Raw genomic sequence first — 18,114 nt, 5'->3', positions numbered from 1 at the left:
TGTCCCCTCTCCAGCTCCTATGCAGAGGCGCATCCAGGTGGCTCTGTGTGCTGCCCCTTCCACAGGGGCAGCGATTGGGGTGGGGGCAGCGTGTGGAGCCTATTGGCTGCGCATATTCGTTGGAGCCAGATAAGAAACGGGGCAAGCCCCCAACCTCGCTCCCTGGCTAGAGTGGGACAAGCCCCCAGCCGTGGACCCAGGTCCCCGATGGGAGCTTGAGGACCAGATTAAAACGTCTGGAGGGCTGGATGCCGCTCACGGGCCATAGTTTGCCCACCCCGGGTTTAGTTAGTAGATTCTACATACATGTATTTGGCCATTTGTATTATAAATTCCTGCAATTTTTTTAAATGAGAAGATTGTGTGGCTTGATGGAGTATAGCTATGAATATAAAGGTATTGCAGAGTTAAATCTCCTCCTATTGTAAGTGTCTAAAACAAGAAATTGTAATTTAAACTTCCTGCCTGATGTTAAAAGGTAACTTGTAAAAATTGTGTTTTAAAATTCTTCAGTAATATATCAGTTGTCAAGGGATTCTTGAAAGATGAAAACTGACTTTTTAACTGCTAGCTTTGGAAACGAAGGGAAGTCAAGAAGGATGTCTTTTAATAATTTTTACCCTTTTATTTTTCAGGAGCTGGTGAATCAGGGAAAAGCACAATTGTAAAGCAAATGAAGTAAGTATGTTTAAAAGATATAACTGAAATGATTTACTTGCTTGCATTTGAATAGAAGACTTAATATTATTTTCCTCCACAGGATTATCCATGAAGCTGGTTATTCAGAAGAAGAATGTAAACAATACAAAGCTGTTGTCTACAGTAATACCATTCAGTCCATTATTGCTATCATTAGAGCAATGGGGAGATTGAAGATAGATTTCTGTGATCCAACCAGGGCTGTGAGTATTGAAGTACATACAAATGTAGATATGCTGCTAACATGTCATATGTTTTTCAAGCATCATTTTCTGTCCATTGTTGCTTCATGGTAAAGATATTAGAATTTTTTTTTTCCACTATCCACACTCCAAAAAAGAAGAGAAGAAAAAACCCAAACTCCTTAGAGTGAGAAAAGTACTTTTCAGAATAACACAGAATCTAACGTTTCAGAGTAGCAGCCATGTTAGTCTGTTTCTGCAAAAAAGAACAGGAGTACTTGTGGCACCTTAGAGACTAACAATGGTGTGAGGATACTTAACGTGGGGAAATAGATAGTATCCTTTCACCTCTTGTCAACTGTCTGAAATGGGCCATCTTGATTATCACTACAAAAGGTTTTTTTTTCTCCTGCTGATAATTGCTCATCTTAATTAATTAGCCTCTTAGAGTTGATATGGCTACTTCCACCTTTTCATGTTCTGTATGTGTGTATATATATCTCCTTACTATATGTTCCATTCTATGCATCTGAAGAACTGGGCTGTAGCCCACGAAAGCTTATGCTCAAATAAATTTGTTAGTCTCTAAGGTGCCACAAGTACTCCTGTTCTTTTTACAGAATCTAAAGTACTTTGGCAACATTTATACAAACCTACCTTGTCTTACAGATGCAGACAGACAAAAATATTAATAGTCCACTTTTAACGTTCCAAATAAATGACAGGCAATTTTCTTTTGCAGGAGGTTTGATTTATAGAGCACCGTAAATGTCATTGCACTTTACATGGTATATGGCTGTTCAAATTTTCCTTCTGCCTCATGTGGAGAAGGGATTTGAACTTATTTCCTACCTCGCAAGTGAATGCCCTAACTGCTACTCTACACAGTCATTCTGCTCCTCTGTCCGAATGCATAATTATTTATTCATTTATAGACATTGGAACAGTTTCAACAGGAAAAATTGAGACTCTGCACCAGAATATCCCATAGCACAATGCTTCAGGCACTCACCTGAGAGATGAGAAATTTTGTTTTCAGATTGCTTCTACACATCAGACATGGGAGAATTGTACCCACGTCTCCCACATTCTGGGTGAGTGCTCTGACCACTGAGCTGAAGTTTATAAAGTGGGCCTCCCCTTTTGTGTGAATTTAGGCATGCCCTGAGCACACCTGCCAGATCAGGCCCTGCAGGTGAGTTTCGTGGGGAAATGCCTAGTTTGATGGCTAAAGCATAAAAGAGGTACCAACGCACCTAGACTCAGGCATCTGTGCGCATACACACTTGCAGAAATTTGGGTATCCAGGGCCTTTTAACAGAGGATACTCAAGCACCCAGGGATTTCAAGTATCTACAGAATTAGGCATTGGGTAAGAAGGGGTTTTGAGGACCTCAGTAACACCCAGATGTTGGATTTAACACCTAAAATGGCAGTCCGTACCCTGGAATGCATAAAAAGTTATTGTACTCAGTGTGTGGAATAATCATTGGCTGCAACAGCTGAAGCAGGAAGTAGCCCCAGTATGGGCTAGTCTTCGCAGAAGGGACACAGAGGAAGGGGAGAGATTCTGCAGATCATGTACTGAAAGAAACTTGTAAAGTATTCCTTTGTATTACATGTTTTATTTATTATTTAGTACTTTAGGGTCTTGTGCCATATTTACTTTTTCCTCACACGTCAAGATTGCAAGCTTGAATGACAGAAAGGGGGTGGGTGGGAATAAAGAACAAGGGGAAGAAAAATGGTTTTATCATGAAAGAAGCACCATTTTATATGTTGACGCTTTGCATTTTTATACCTCTTTTTTGTGAATGTCTCAAACCCACTTTTTTCTAACATTAATGACTATAGCCACAATGCCCCTATGTAGTAGCCATTATCATAATTTTGCGGGGAAGAGTGTGAACAGAGATTTTCAGCTGTCTAAGGCCACCAAGTCAGTGGCAAAACTGGGAATAGAACTCAGATCTTCAGATTTCAGTCCTATATTTAGATTACTAGATAATGCTGCTTTGCTTTTGACATTGAGTTTATAGTCATGGGTAAGACAGAAATGATAATGGTTTGGCTAATAAGGGGTACTAGATCATTAGTTTTCTTGTTATATATGAAACAAGAAAATTTATATAGATAATAATGTGCTCAGAACCTGCAAATTATGCACACATCTAGTCTATATGACCTTGTTTCTCTCATTGTTACCCTCATTTTCCTCACCTGTTGCTTAGTTTGTTCTCCAACTGGGGGTCTCTTGCCTTTTTGTAATCTCTCTAGGACAGACATTGTCTCTGTGTGGCTTAACCTGGCTCCCTGGGAAGGGAATTGTGGTGATCTTCTACTCCTGGAGGAATTATGCAACACTGCACATGCGCAGAATTTTTTTTTCCCGAACAGAAAATCATTCTGCCTCAGAATTCTGCAGTTCCACCTTTTGCTCACCAGAAGCTGCTGTGGTTCCAGAACAGGTGGCTGGGTTCATGTTGCTGGCTGTTCTGGCACCACAGTGGCCTCTGGTGGGTGGGTGAAAGGTGGAACTGCAGCAATTCTTAGGAAGAATGTTTTTTTCCTGCATGGGGGAAAAATTATGCACTAGACATGAATTTTGCAGTGGCGCAGAATTCCCCCAGGTGTAAATGTTGAACTGACAACTTTTGGGTGGGTGGTGACTCTTTATTGTGATGATATTAAAAAATAATTACTATATTAATAGTGGTAACAAGGAGGAGATGGAGAGATAAATTAGTGACTCATAAGGAAGAGATGATTAAGTTTTTTGTGACATTTTTTTCTTTGTGTAATGCATAAATTTAGTCGGGTCACTTGTTTCCTGTCTGTAGGAACAGGACAAACCCAATTCTGTTTGTTTTGTAAAAAATTACAATAGTCCAGAGTTCTGGGTGCATATATACAATTTCACTATATATATATGGAAATAAAGTTGATACTATTGTTCTGAATTCTTGCTGCAGTGTAAATTTACATGTTGACTCTGAGAAAATAGGTCATTTAAGTAGCTCTGTGGACTTGGTTTATCTCGAATTGGCATGCTTGATGGGGAACAAAACCTTCAGCATATACAGCTCTGTAGTATCAATGTTCACTTTATTTAAACCCTTCAGCAAGCAGAAAAGGTCTGTGTGTGTGCGTGTGCGTGCATATATGTACATAATATACACACCTCTATCCCGGTATAACACTGTCCTCAGGAGCCATTATAGGTGAAACCGCGTTATATCAAACTTGCTTTGATCCACCAGAGTGCACTGCTCCGCCTCCCCGAAGCGCTGCTTTACCATGTTATCTCTGAATTCGTGTTATATCAGATCGCGTTATATCAGGCTAGATGGGTGTGTGTGTGCACACACACACTAACTTTTCACTTAACATCCCCTGCTTAACGTTGTTTCAAAGTTATGTCGCTGCTCCATTAGGGAACATGCTCATTAAGTTGTGCAGTGATCCCTTATAACGTCGTTTGGCTGCCTGCTCTGTCCACTGCTTGTAAGATTCTGTGGAAGAACAGCGACTTTACAAGGGAGCATTGCACAAGTTCCTCTTTCTGGTGTCCTCCCCCTCCCTCCCAGTGCTTCCCCCCCCCACCAAACAGCTGTTTGGTGGCACTTAGGACTTTCTAGAAGGGAGGAGGAAGTGCTGTGTTCCCGCTCCTCTCCCTCCCTCCCAGCAAGTCCTGAGCGCTGCCAAACAGTGCTGGGAGGGAGGGGGAGGAGTGGGGATGCGGCGTGCTCCGGAGAGGAGGTGGAGTGGGGGCGGGAAGAGGTGGGCCTGGAGTGGAACAGGGCCAGGAAGAGGCGGGCCTGGAGTATCCCCAGGCAAAGTCAGCGCCTGTTATTCTGTGAGGAAGCTGCTACTGTGCCTGTGTGGGGTAAGCCAGGGGCACAGTACAGTACTGTACAGTATATAATGCCTTTTGTCTGCCCCCCCCCCAAAATTTCCTTGGTACGTAACCCCCGCATTTACATTAAATCTTATGGGAAAATTGGATTCGTTTAATATCATTTCACTTAAAGTTGTATTTTTCAGGAACATAACTACAACGTTAAGTGAAGAGTTACACTGTGTGTGTGTGTGTGTGTGTGTGTGTGTGTGTGTGTATATATATGTGTATGTATGTATATGTGTATATAACTTATTTTCCTGAAAGTGACTTTGGTCCAGCTAAATCTGTCAGTGTAGTCTTGGTATGAAAAATAGGAAATCAGGGGAAGTGTGTTTTGAGGCTCTTTCTTTCTGCTTTATTGTCAGTACATACCCTCTCCTCCCACTACACCATCACCCAGCAGGCCAGAGATGATGCCAAGTTTGGAAGAGTACTGCTGCAATCTGCATGTCTGTGAACTCTAAACCCACCTCCTTGGGTATCACTTGTGAGTCATCTAATGTGGAATGGACATGACCAGGTTCTTGAAGAAGAAAAAATGGTTACTAATGTTTCCATAACTATTTTTTTTCAAAATGTGTGATTCATGTCCATTCCACGACCCACCCTCCTGCCCCTCTGTCAGAGCAAGAAGGAACTGAGAGGGTAAGGGACCAGCCAGGCCCTTTATACCAGCACATGGCACCAGAGGGCGCTAGAGCCAGCCTTCCAGATACCACTGAGGGGAAAATCTCTGGTGATGGTGCATGTACCTAATGTAGAATGGACATAAGCAACACATCGCAAAGAACAGTAGTTATAGAAAAGTTAGTAACTGTTTTTTCCTGAAGGGAAGCCCCTCTATTCCAGAATGTTTAAGGGAGGGATGGAAGAAACCCCACATTACCTAACTTCATAAAAAGAAGAGTTGATCCTAATGCCCCCTAATACAGCCACACTTGGTGTGTCTACTGTTTCTATAAAGGGAAATGTAGCACTGAAGGATAAGTATAACTCATGAAACAAAAAGTAGATTTGTTAATGGAATTGGAGGTGGGATGAAGAGATGCATGTGATTGTTCTGTGCTCCATAAATTGTGCCCTGCATCATGCAGCCCCTATTTACATTTCTAACCTGGTCACCTTTTGAATCCAAGGTCTCCTATTCCTTTCCATTCCACCAAAGATACCAGTCTAATTGAGACCTACTTTCCATCTTCTGCAGCTGGAACTCTCTCTGTGTCTCTTGCCATGCTCCCCTTTGCTTTATAGTATGTTTCTCAGTTCTGTTGTCAAGGCTGCACTGTTTTATTCAAATCATTCCAGAGAAATCACCTCTGCCACTCTCAAAAAAAAAAAAATGCTTATACTTCAAAACAAAACAAATATTTCAACTACTCAGATGTATATATTCATAAAGAGAATATCTGTGTATTTAACAAATGTCCTTTCTTGGTGTCTGTTACTACTTCAGTTGTTTATGTAATCCATTGTTGAGATTCTGCTCCTTGGGGCAGGGTTTTTTCATCTCTGTATTTAAGTGTGTAGAACAGCTGTGGTCAAATTCTGCCCTCAGTTACACCTGTCAGTCTAATTGTCCTTCAGTGAAAGTTTTCGCTCTTGTAAATGAAGGCAAAATTTGAACTGAAATCTCTTTCCTGGAGAACTGGGACCCATATTTGAGTTTGTGGCAAACAAGCAAGCCTTGCCTGTGAGAGAATGAGAGCAAAAAGATCAGAACATACAATTCTCTTGATGTTGGGAGATGCCATTCCTGTACTATCATGTCAAACAGATCTGAAAATTAAGCTGTAAGGAAGGTTTCTTTTTCTTGTGCTTAGACTTGTGTGTATTGAAGGTCAGAGCAGTATAAGTGTAAGATAAGACATTTTTAACTAGTAATACTATGATATGACTTATGAATTCCACAGTGTCCAAATATGATAATATAATAGTTAACCCCTCTCAAAACAAGAACTGCTTTTCATTCTCATCATATCTAGAAATTGGAGGAGAAATAAAATGCAGTAATCCGATACATGTATCACAAAAATTACTCATGGTTGAACAGTTTTCTATATTCTGCTTTTTATTCAACAGTTCAGTTTTTAAATCCCCCATATTTGTTCTATTAAAAACTATTAACTGCTCGATGTTGGCCAGCGTTGAGAGAGAATGGATTCTTGCTGGGTAAAATAGACTTACAGGTTAATACCTCTTCTATTTTTTCCAAAAATACTAGAAAACATTTTATTGTATATTGAGACGATTGGTTACCTGATGCATCTGCTGACAGAAGAGGAGGAATGCTTTGAGGAGGGCTAGCAATTTATGGCTTCTACTCACAGCTGATTTTTTTTGTAGGTCTTTAAGAAATAGTGTACTACAAATTCAGAATTCACGTAAATGTATCTGTAAAAATTTGAGTGTAAATATAACTGTATCTAGTTGGTTTTGAGGGCTAAAATGGGATTGGAGTTTGGCTTCAAATTGAAATACATTGGTTCCACTTATTTTTCTTGTTGAGATCTTACAAATTTCTTTATCTATAAAATTTAGTGTCTTCACGCATATATTTGATTTACTACCGGTCAATATATTAAAAACTTCAATTAATAATAGGCTTTTATTTTCTACAGTTGGATGGACAGACTCAGACTTGTGCTACTCTACTAAAAATAGATGTGTAGCTGTTGCAGCTTGGGCTTTGAAGCCTAGGCACGAGTGGGCTTCAGAGCCCGAGCTCCAACCTGAGTTGCAACTTCAAAGTACTGTCTACACTACTATTTTTAGTGTGGTAGTGTAACCTTTGGGTGGGCTCGAGTTCACTTCATTGCCCTTCTCCAGTGCCTTAAAAAACGCAGCTCCCATAGAAAAGCAGCAAGAGACCCAGAATTCTGTGTCTCAAGATTTTTCAGCAATGATTCTACAGGGTCAACCTCCCCACATTCAAGTCCCAAAAAGAACAAAAGGAATAAGCTTAATTAAGTACCAACTTTATAAAATCTTATGATAATCTCAGTCTGCTTTCTGCTCCAGGAGCACAGCTTCTCCCAAACTACATAGGGCAGATGGCCTTTTGTAAAGTAACTGCCCTGACTGCTTGCCCTCATGGCGTCTGAGTTCAGGAACAAGGAACCTATTTAGCATTTCCAAAACCGCCACACCCAAGTCCAGAAACTTCTGAATGTGGAGATCTAATTGTGCATCTGCCTAGCAATAAGGACCCAGGCACAACTTATTCCTACCCCACCCCCATAGATCTCTTAAAGAGATCTCCCTATTAGGCACATGGGTTACAGTAGCATGAGCTCTGTGAGACCTACTCTGCCAGCCTGGGTTGGGAGGCCACTGTCATGGGCTGTGTAGACATACTCATTTCCTTAGTCTATTAATTCATCCATTTGTTGTGGACTGCGCTGATGCTTTTAAGTCCTTCTATTAACTTAAAGGAATGATATCTGGGGCAAAAATCTGTCTGGGGATTGGTCCTGCTTTGAGCAGGGGGGTTGGACTAGATGACCTCCCGAGGTTCCTTCCAACCCTAATCTTCTATGATTCTATGATTTCTGCTCTAGTTTTTTTTACCTTAAAGTTTTCTGTTTCCATGTTTCTTACAGGATGATGCCCGACAACTCTTTGTACTAGCTGGAGCAGCAGAGGAAGGATTTATGACCACGGAACTTGCAGGAGTTATCAAGAGATTGTGGAAAGATAGTGGAGTTCAAGCCTGTTTCAATAGATCCAGAGAATACCAGCTTAATGACTCTGCAGCTTAGTAAGTGTAGAACTGATACTATGTTGATGAGAATCTTAGGGTATGTCTACATCTACAATTTTGCAGCGCTGGTTGTTACAGCTGTATTAGTACAGCTGTATAGGGCCAGCGCTGCAGAGTGGCCACACTTACAGCAACCAGCGCTGCAAGTGGTGTTAGATGTGGTCACACTGCAGCGCTGTTGGGCGGCTTCAAGGGGGGTTCGGGGAACGCGAGAGCAAACCGCAGGGAAGGAGACTTGCTTGCATGGGGGTTTGGGGAACGCGAGAGCAAACCGGGGAAGGAGACCTGCTTCCCCGCGGTTTGCTCTCGCGTTCCCCAAACCCCCCTGCAAACCGCAGAAGGAGACTGCTTGCACGGGGGTTTGGGGAACGCGAGAGCAAACCGGGGAAGGAGACCTGCTTCCCCGCGGTTTGCTCTCGCGTTCCCCAAACCCCCCTGCAAACCACAGGGAAGGAGACCTGCTTGCACGGGGGTTCGGGGAACGCGAGAGCAAACCGGGGAAGGAGACCTGCTTGCACGGGGGTTCGGGGAACGCGAGAGCAAACCGGGGAAGGAGACCTGCTTCCCCGCGGTTTGCTCTCGCGTTCCCCGAACCCCCCTGCAAACCGCAGGGAAGGAGACCTGCTTGCTCGGGGGTTCGGGGAACGCGAGAGCAAACCGGGGAAGGAGACCTGCTTGATTACCAGAGAGGCTTCCTCAGGTATGCTGCGATACCTGCTTATTCCACGGAGGTCAAGAAAAGCGCTGGTAAGTGTCTACACTTGATTACCAGCGCTGGATCACCAGCGCTGGATCCTCTACACCCGAGACAAAACGGGAGTACGGCCAGCGCTGCAAACAGGGAGTTGCAGCGCTGGTGATGCCCTGCAGATGTGTACACCTCCTAAGTTGCAGCGCTGTAACCCCCTCACCAGCGCTGCAACTTTGTGATGTAGACAAGCCCTTAGAAGTACCTAGATAGAGGTGTCCTTTTCTGGGATCAGACAGTTGCAGCAGTCCTGAAATAGAAGTCTGAACTCGAAGAAAAGGAGTTGGGTGGGGAACCTAAGTGTTGTGCTGGAATTAACAGGTCAAATCTGTGAGCAGTACCCAGAGCAGTTAATGTAAGAAATAAAAACTAACAGGTACTCTCGAGTGCTTTATATGGCCAGTTGTTTTATTTCTGCCCATATAGTGGAGGTGGAGGGAGTTGTGATCTCAAGGCTACTTGTTCTGTATATGGAAACCTTTCATGACTGTTGGCTCTGAATCAGCATTGTCAATTGAACTTTGCTTCACTTCCATTACATTGGTATTTTTGGGTGCTACCACAGTATTAATTAGGATTTGTCTTTGTTGTGCTAGGCACTGTACAGATGCATAGATAGATATAGTTCTTGCCCCAATGAGTTTAAAACTAATTAAGACTAGATGCAGCAAGAGAGGAAAAACAGATGGAAAATACGGTAGGAGGAGGATGATGATAGTAGTAAGATGAAGCAATTACAGGTTTGTGATGTGTAAATCATGATTCTGAATTATCTGAAAGGATTCTAAGTTTAATAAATCTTCTGTTCCTGATTGCTCTTCAAATATGCTGCTACTAGTTTTTTTTGCAGAAGAAAGGAAAAGGATCGGGGGCAGAGTGGTTGAAGCATATCTGAAGCATAAATTACCAAGACCGAGCAGTACACCGGCTAAATGATTGGTTTAATTTTCAGTTCAAATCCATATATAATGAACAAAAACATGATGCCATTAGTGCACTGAGATACTATAGTATCAGTATTTCTCAAACTTTTTGATACCAGGGACTGGCTTGCTGCCTTCCTAAACTGTGTCAGGGAGATCTCGGGGACTGGCATTGGTCTACGGATCGGTTGTTGAAAAACACTGCTGGAGAGATCTCCAGCCTGCTTTTATCTGCTCTGCACCTGAACAACAGCTTGAACTTTCTAGACTCTTCAAGCCATCGAGAATAGGGACAAACAGGATGAAACTCAAGATAGCAAATAACTTAATGGAAAGATAAGCCTGAAGAAAGCACATCCAGGACAAAAAGAACTGGAAAGTCACTTTTGTGGGTCATTTTCCTACTTCTCATAAGATCCCTCAAAGTCTCTATGGCTTCAGTATTTTAGGTAACTAGCTTTACTGGGGAAATAGTCATTTCTTTTTGAGTGATAGTCCCTATCATATTCCACATGCGCCCGGAGCCGAAGCTTTTCAAAGTAGTTTTGCTCAGTAGTCTGCATATTTACTCTTGTATTGCCTTGTGGTTTTGCCTGAGTGATAAAAGTCTGCACCACTTGCTGGATCTGCCGGTCCCAGTGCCAGATCTGTGTACCCCTCCTGCTTTGGCTGGTGGCATCCCAGATGCCTTTACCGGTTCTGGATACTTTTGACTCTGGGGAAACTCGGAAACACTCAGCCCTCACAAACTGTTCACTCTGGAGGGAGCTACGTCACCGCATGTTTTTTGTTTTGTTTTAATGGAGATATCCTATCTCCTAGAACTGGAAGGGAACTTGAAAGGTCATTGAGTCCAGCCCCCTGCCTTCACTAGCAGGACCAAGTACTGATTTTGCCCCAGATCCCTAGGTGGCCCCCTCAAGGATTGAACTCACAACCCTGGGTTTAGCAGGCCAATGCTCAAATCACTGAGCTATCCCTCCTGTTCTGATGCACTCACCTCTGTAGAGAGCTCCATCTCATGCATTATATCTATCATCTGCTGACCATACCCCTCTAACACATCCTGTTCCATCGGCACTGGCATTCATGCAAGACTCCGACTTCTCTGAATCTGACAACCTGGACGTTCAGCATGGTCTGCCACTTCCATTGAGGAAACACGACTACCAGAGGATTCCAACAGCTCCCAGTTTCCCCTTTTGCCTTACCCAAGAAGCTGGTATCTGTCTACTTGGGCCCAAGCATAACAGCAGCAGGATCAACTGGGTTGGCCATATTGGAGCTCATGGCCCCAATATATTCCTCCGGAATAGTCTCATTAGGCTCAGGAGAACTCCCCTATTTCACGTCCCACCCTTTGTCCGGCAGAGGTTCAGAAATGGGGTTAGACCAGGCACCAATCAGGCCAGCTCCAACAGTACTGGCGGATCGGGAGAGATTCCCTTCGTCATCTCCAGATGCAACTGTTTCATCAACACCTTCCTCCCCACCAGATGACTATCATCAGTTTCAAGACCTCCTATGGAGATAGCCATTGTCTTTGAGATCCCACTGGAAGAGGTGTGGGACAGTCAGCACCGGTTCTTCTTCGAGTGCTTGCTCATATCCATTCCAATTAGGTGTGCGTGCGCCGCGTGCACGTTCGTCGGAGACTTTTTACCCTAGCAACACTCGGTGGGCCAGCAGGTCGCCCCCTGGAGTGGCGCCGGTATGGCGCCTGATATATACCCCTGCTGGCCCGCCCGCTCCTCAGTTCCTTCTTACCGCCCGTGTCGGTCGTTGGAACTGTGGAGCACGGCTAGCCGTTCTCCACCTCCCTAGCGTTTCACTCTTCTGCAGTCTAATGTATATAGTTTAGTTATTATAGTAATAGTTGTAGTTATAAAGTTAAATGAGTATAGTTGTAAATAGTTATCTGAGGATCGGGGGTTCGCCCCTTTTTCCTCCCCGCGGTGCCGGGGCCCATGCCCCGTTCGCCCGGCTTTAAGCCTTGTGCGGCCTGCCATCGGCCGATGCCAACAGGAGATCTGCACGACTCCTGCCTGAGGTGCCTAGGCGAGTCCCACCTTGTGAACAAGTGTCGGATCTGCAAGGCGTTCAAGCCCCGAACGAAGAAGGAGTGGGACAGTCGCCTGAAGCAGATCCTGATGGAGGCAGCGCTGACTCCCCCACCGTCGGCACCGACTCTGGCACCGGGACCAAGTGTTGCCTCCGCTCTGGACCGCCCAGCGCCGGCGAAGGCTCCAACTTCCCGCTCGGCACCAGCCCGGCACCCTAGCCGGCACCGCTCCCTCTCCCTGAGGAGCAAAAAGCACAGGGCTCCTGCGGTGCCTGCAACTGCACCACAGTCAGAGCGTGCCTCAAAACCTGACCGCCCGGCACAGTCATCCGCCGCGGTACCGAGCGTCGTCGCACCGTCGACTCCGGCCCCTCAGAGACCGTTGAGTCCGGTGCCCTTCAGCTCCCCAGTGAGGACAGGGGTCGAGCTTGTCGCGCCCTCCACGCCGGAGACCTTCTCAGCGGCACGCGACGTCCTTGCATTAACAGAGCCCGAGCTGCCCCAACCCCCGGTGCGGGTTATCCAATCGCTGGGCAAGCCCACCATGGTACGGCCGCATTCGCCGGCTACTACCGGGCATCAGTCCCGTTCCAAATCGAGGGACCACTCCCAGCGTCGCCGCTCGAGATCTAGACGCCGCTCGCAGTCCCGGGACCGCTACCTGCGGCACCGGTCGTACTCGCGGCACCGTTCAAGATCCCAGTCGCTGTCGTACTATTCTCGGCACCGGTCTAGATCGTGGCACCGACGTTCATACTGCAGCAGATCCCGGCATGGCAGTGGACGGCACCGGTCGACCTCCCGGCACCGAGCCGGTAGCAGGTCCCGGTCTAGATCACGGTACCGCCATGACTCCCGGTACCGTTCACCGGCACCGCGCTGCGACGTCGGGATGCGCAGAGGCCTGCCACAGTCTTCGGCGGCTCCTCCATGGCCTTCGAGGCACTCGTCCGCTTCTTCCCATATGGACAGCGCCTCTTACTGGGGTTCGGATGTGCACGCCCGCACGGACCAGGGTCCACCTCAATGGTCCTTTTGGACGCCCTGGGCATACCACCAAGCCCAGGGCGAACCTTCGGGTCAAGCTCGCTCCAACCCATCGGAGCGTCGTGCACCAGAAGCCACAATCAGTCGCCCCCCCCCCCCAGGTATGGAGGAAGACCCCACGGATACCCTGGGGCAGCAGGATGCCAGGGAAACGGAGGCCCCTCTGGACGAGGCTTCCATGCAAGAACCACTCCTCCCTGGGGTGTCTTCGTCCTCGGATGAGGCAGTAGCGGGCACATCTTCATCAGGGCCCCCGCCGATCGATCTCCGGGCGCATCAGGACCTGCTGAGGCGAGTGGCCCAGAACATAAACCTTCCTGTAGAGGAAGTCCCGGAAGTAGAGGACCCGGTAGTAAGCATCCTCTCGGCGGAGGCACCGACCAGGGTAGCCCTCCCCTTCATTAAGTCGATCCAGGCAAAGGCGGACACCTTCTGGCAGTCTCCGGCCTCCATTCCACCCACTGCCCGCGGCGTGGAAAGGAACTATATGGTACCATCCAAGGGGTATGAGTACCTCTACGTACACCCCGCTCCCTGCTCCTTGGTGGTACAGTCAGTCAACGAGCGGGAACGCCACGGCCAACAGTCTCCTGCACCAAAATCCAGGGAAGCCAGGCGCATGGACTTGCTGGGCCGTAAAATTTATTCTGCTGGAGGCCTTCAGCTCCGTGTGGCGAACCAGCAGGCCCTCCTGAGCCGTTACAGCTACAACACCTGGGAGGCCGTCTGCAAGTTTACAGAGCTGCTCCCCCAGGACTCACGCCAGGAATTTTCATCTCTCCTGGAAGAGGGCAGGAGGGTCGCCAGAACCTCGCTACAGGCGTCCTTAGATGCCGCAGATTCAGCAGCGAGGACTCTGGCGTCGGGCGTAGCCATGCGCCGTATATCGTGGCTGCAGTCTTCCGGACTACCGCCGGAGCTACAATACACGATCCAGGACCTGCCATTCGACGGGCAGGGCCTCTTCTCTGAAAAGACGGATCCCAGGCTACAGAGCCTGAAGGATAACCGGGTCATCATGCGCTCACTGGGAATGCACACGCCGCAGACTCAGAGAAGGCCATTCCGCCCCTACCATCAGCGCACTTACCCCCCGCCTCGCTCCAGACAAGATTTCAACCGGAGGCGAGGCCGGCCAAATCGTAGACAACAGTCAGGTCCTCAAAGGGGTAACGCTTCCGGGTCCGAAAAGCCACCGCAGGGACCCAAGGCGAACTTTTGAAGGTGCGCCCGAGAGCAGCTTACCAATCCCCTCTCTGGATCCACTTCATTTCCTCAACCGCCTCCGCCACTTCCTACCGTCATGGTCCCAGCTGACTTCGGATCGTTGGGTCCTGAGCACGGTGCAGTTTGGTTACCATCTTCAGTTTGTTTCTCCACCCCTCTCCCGTCCTCCCTCCTCGTCCCTCTTCAGGGACCCCTCTCATGAGCAACTTATTGTCCAGGAGGTCCGCAAGCCCCTGTCCACTGGGGCTATAGAGGAGGTGCCAAGGGAGCTAAGGGGCAAGGGGTTTTATTCCCGGTACTTCTTAATCCCCAAGTCAAAAGGGGGCCTACGACCCATCCTGGACCAGCGAGGCCTGAACAAATTCATCAAAAAGTTCAAGTTCCGCATGGTAACCTTAGGAACCATCATCCCTTCCCTGGATCCCGGAGATTGGTACGCCGCTCTCGACATGAAGGATGCGTACTTCCACATTGCGATCTTCCCCCCGCACAGACGGTATCTCCGCTTTGTGGTGAATCAGGACCACTACCAGTTCATGGTCCTCCCCTTTGGGCTCTCCTCGGCCCCCCGGGTATTCACCAAGTGTATGGCGGTCGTTGCTGCTGCCCTGCGACGTCGTCGTATCCATATCTTCCCTTACCTCGACGACTGGCTCATTCGAGGCACGTCGGAAGCGCAGGTGACTGGGCACATCACTATCATCACGGAGCTGTTTGCGAGCCTAGGCCTGACCATCAATCCGGACAAGTCCACTCTGGTGCCTACGCGGAGCATAGAATTCATAGGGGCAGTGCTGGACTCCAACCTCGTGACGGCCAGCCTCCCCCGGCACCGATTCCAAGCCATAGTGTCCATGGTCACAAGCCTGCGGGCCTTCCCGACCACATCTGCCCGAACATGCCTCGCTCTCCTGGGGCACATGGCCGCATGCACCTTCGTCACCAGACATGCAAGACTCCGCATGCGCCCGTTGCAGACCTGGCTCGCGTCGGTCTATCGACCAGGCAGGGATGCCATAGACACAATCATAACAATTCCACTGAATGTTCTAGGCTCCCTAGGCTGGTGGACAACGCCCTCCCAAGTGTGTGCGGGCCTACCGTTTCACCCCCCAGAGCCCTCAGTGTCCCTGACAACGGACGCATCATCCCTGGGCTGGGGTGCACACCTGGGGAACCTGCGTACACAGGGTCTGTGGTCACAGAGAGAGTTGACTCTTCACATCAATGTGCGGGAGCTACGGGCTGTTCGCCTAGCATGCCAGACATTCCAACGCCATTTGCACGGTCGTTGTGTTGTGGTATTCACGGACAATACACCGGCCATGTATTATATCAACAAGCAGGGCGGGACCCGGTCCTCCCCGCTGTGTCAGGAAGCAATACATCTGTGGGACTTTTGCATAGCCCACTCTATTCATCTAGTGGCCTCCTTTCTCCCGGGAGTGCGGAACACCCTGGCGGATCACCTGAGCAGATCCTTTCTGTCCCACGAATGGTCCATCCGTCCGGACGTCCTCTATGTCATTTTCCAGAGGTGGGGGTTTCCCCAGATAGACCTGTTCGCCTCCAGATTGAACAGGAAATGCCAGGTGTTCTGCTCCCTACAGGGTCGCTCCCCGGGCTCCCTGTCGGGCGCGTTCCTCATACCGTGGACGGGTCGTCTTTGCTACGCCTTTCCACCCTTCCCTCTCGTCCATCGAGTCCTGATCAAGGTCCGGAGAGACAAGGCCCGCCTCATCCTGATCGCTCCGGCGTGGCCCTGGCAGCCTTGGTACACCATGCTGCTCGATCTGTCCCTGGCGAATCCGATTGCCCTACCTCTTTGGCCGGACCTGATCACGCAGGACTTCGGCAGAATGCGCCATCCGGATCTACAGTCCCTCCATCTGTCTGCATGGCTCCTGGCTGGTTAAGCCAGTCTGAGTTGCGCTGTTCCGATGCAGTACAACAAGTGTTATTGGGCAGTAGGAAGCCCTCCACGCGTTCAACCTACCTAGCGAAATGGAAACGCTTCTGCTGCTGGTGCAGTCAGCACGGCCATGACCCACTCGCCCTCCTAGTCCCCACCATCTTGGACTACGTGTGGTCTCTCCAGCAGCAGGGCCTGGCGATCTCCTCTCTACGCGTCCACCTCGCGGCTATATCCACCTTCCACCCAGGCGAGGCTGGCAAGTCCGTATTTTCTCACCCAATGGTGTCCAAGATTTATCAAGGGCCTGGAGCGACTCTACCCTCAGGTCAAACGGCCTACCCCTACTTGGGACCTGAACCTGGTTCTAACAGGCTCATGGCGCCCCCCTTCGAACCCTTAGCCACATGCTCGTTGCTGTACCTATCCTGGAAGGTGGCCTTCCTAGTCGCTATTACGTCGGCCCAGCGAGTCTCGGAGCTTCGGGCTCTGACCGTGGACCCTCCGTATACGGTATTCCATAAGGACAAGGTACAGCTGCGACCGCACCCGGCGTTCCTCCCGAAGGTCGTCTCCGCCTTCCATGTTAACCAAGACGTCTTCCTGCCAGTCTTTTACCCAAAGCTGCATTCATCCAGAAGAGAGCAACAGCTCCACTCCTTGGATGTCCGAAGAGCTCTCGCGTTCTACATTGAGAGAACTAAACCCTTCCGGCGTTCACCACAATTGTTTGTGGCAGTAGCAGAATGCATGAGAGCATGGCAATCTCCTCCCAGCGTGTCGCATCCTGGGTCACGTCCTGCATCAGGGCATGTTACGACTTGGCCAGTGTACCAACGGGACCCCTTACCGCCCATTCTACCAGGGCTCAGGCTTCCTTGGCCGCGTTTTTGGCTCATGTCCCCATACAGGAAATCTGCCATGCGGCCACATGGTCTTCTGTGCACACCTTTGCATCACACTATGCACTGGTCCAGCAAGGTAGAGACGATGCCGCTTTCGGCGCAGCGGTTTTACAGTCCGCAACGTCTCGCTCCGACCCCACCGCCTAGGTAAGGCTTGGGAATCACCTAATTGGAATGGATATGAGCAAGCACTCGAAGAAGAAAAGACGGTTACTCACCTTTGTAACTGTTGTTCTTCGAGATGTGTTGCTCATATCCATTCCACACCCGCCCTCCTTCCCCACTGTCGAAGTAGCCGGCAAGAAAGAACTGAGGAGCGGGCGGGCCAGCAGGGGTATATATCAGGCGCCATACCAGCGCCACTCCAGGGGGCGACCTGCTGGCCCACCGAGTGTTGCTAGGGTAAAAAGTCTCCGAACGTGCACACGGCGCGCGCACACCTAATTGGAATGGATATGAGCAACACATCTCGAAGAACAACAGTTACAAAGGTGAGTAACCGTCTTTTACTAGATATTCTGCACACATTAGTACCAGCAAAGGTGACCTTACCAATCAATAATGCTATTCTTCAGCCAGCACACAGTGTGTGGCATATCCTGGACATGTGTGTACCAATCCCAAAGGGGGCTGCAAAAAGGTACTACGCCTCTCTTCCCTCCCCCCAAACCCCATGACCAGAACTTTTATTTTCACACCCTCTACCTAACGTCTTGATAATACAGGCTGCAGTAGAGCAGATCAAACA

General features: G+C 48.4%; 1 protein-coding gene across 1 annotated transcript in view; it reads left to right on the top strand.

Annotated features, from left to right (window-relative positions):
- Nucleotides 1-18,114, top strand: part of GNAI1 (G protein subunit alpha i1) — a 71,333-nt gene that overhangs the window by 28,408 nt on the left and 24,811 nt on the right. The window contains exons 2-4 of the mRNA XM_050936975.1: nt 636-678; nt 761-902; nt 8,382-8,539. Of these exons, the coding sequence (XP_050792932.1) occupies nt 636-678; nt 761-902; nt 8,382-8,539 (343 nt within the window). The remainder of the gene's footprint in view (nt 1-635; nt 679-760; nt 903-8,381; nt 8,540-18,114) is intronic.

The sequence above is a fragment of the Gopherus flavomarginatus genome, chromosome 1, assembly GCF_025201925.1.
Source record: "Gopherus flavomarginatus isolate rGopFla2 chromosome 1, rGopFla2.mat.asm, whole genome shotgun sequence".
In the NCBI taxonomy this organism is placed as follows: domain Eukaryota; kingdom Metazoa; phylum Chordata; order Testudines; family Testudinidae; genus Gopherus; species Gopherus flavomarginatus.
Note: the sequence above shows the minus strand (reverse complement) of the source record. Positions and strands in the feature narration are given on the sequence as shown.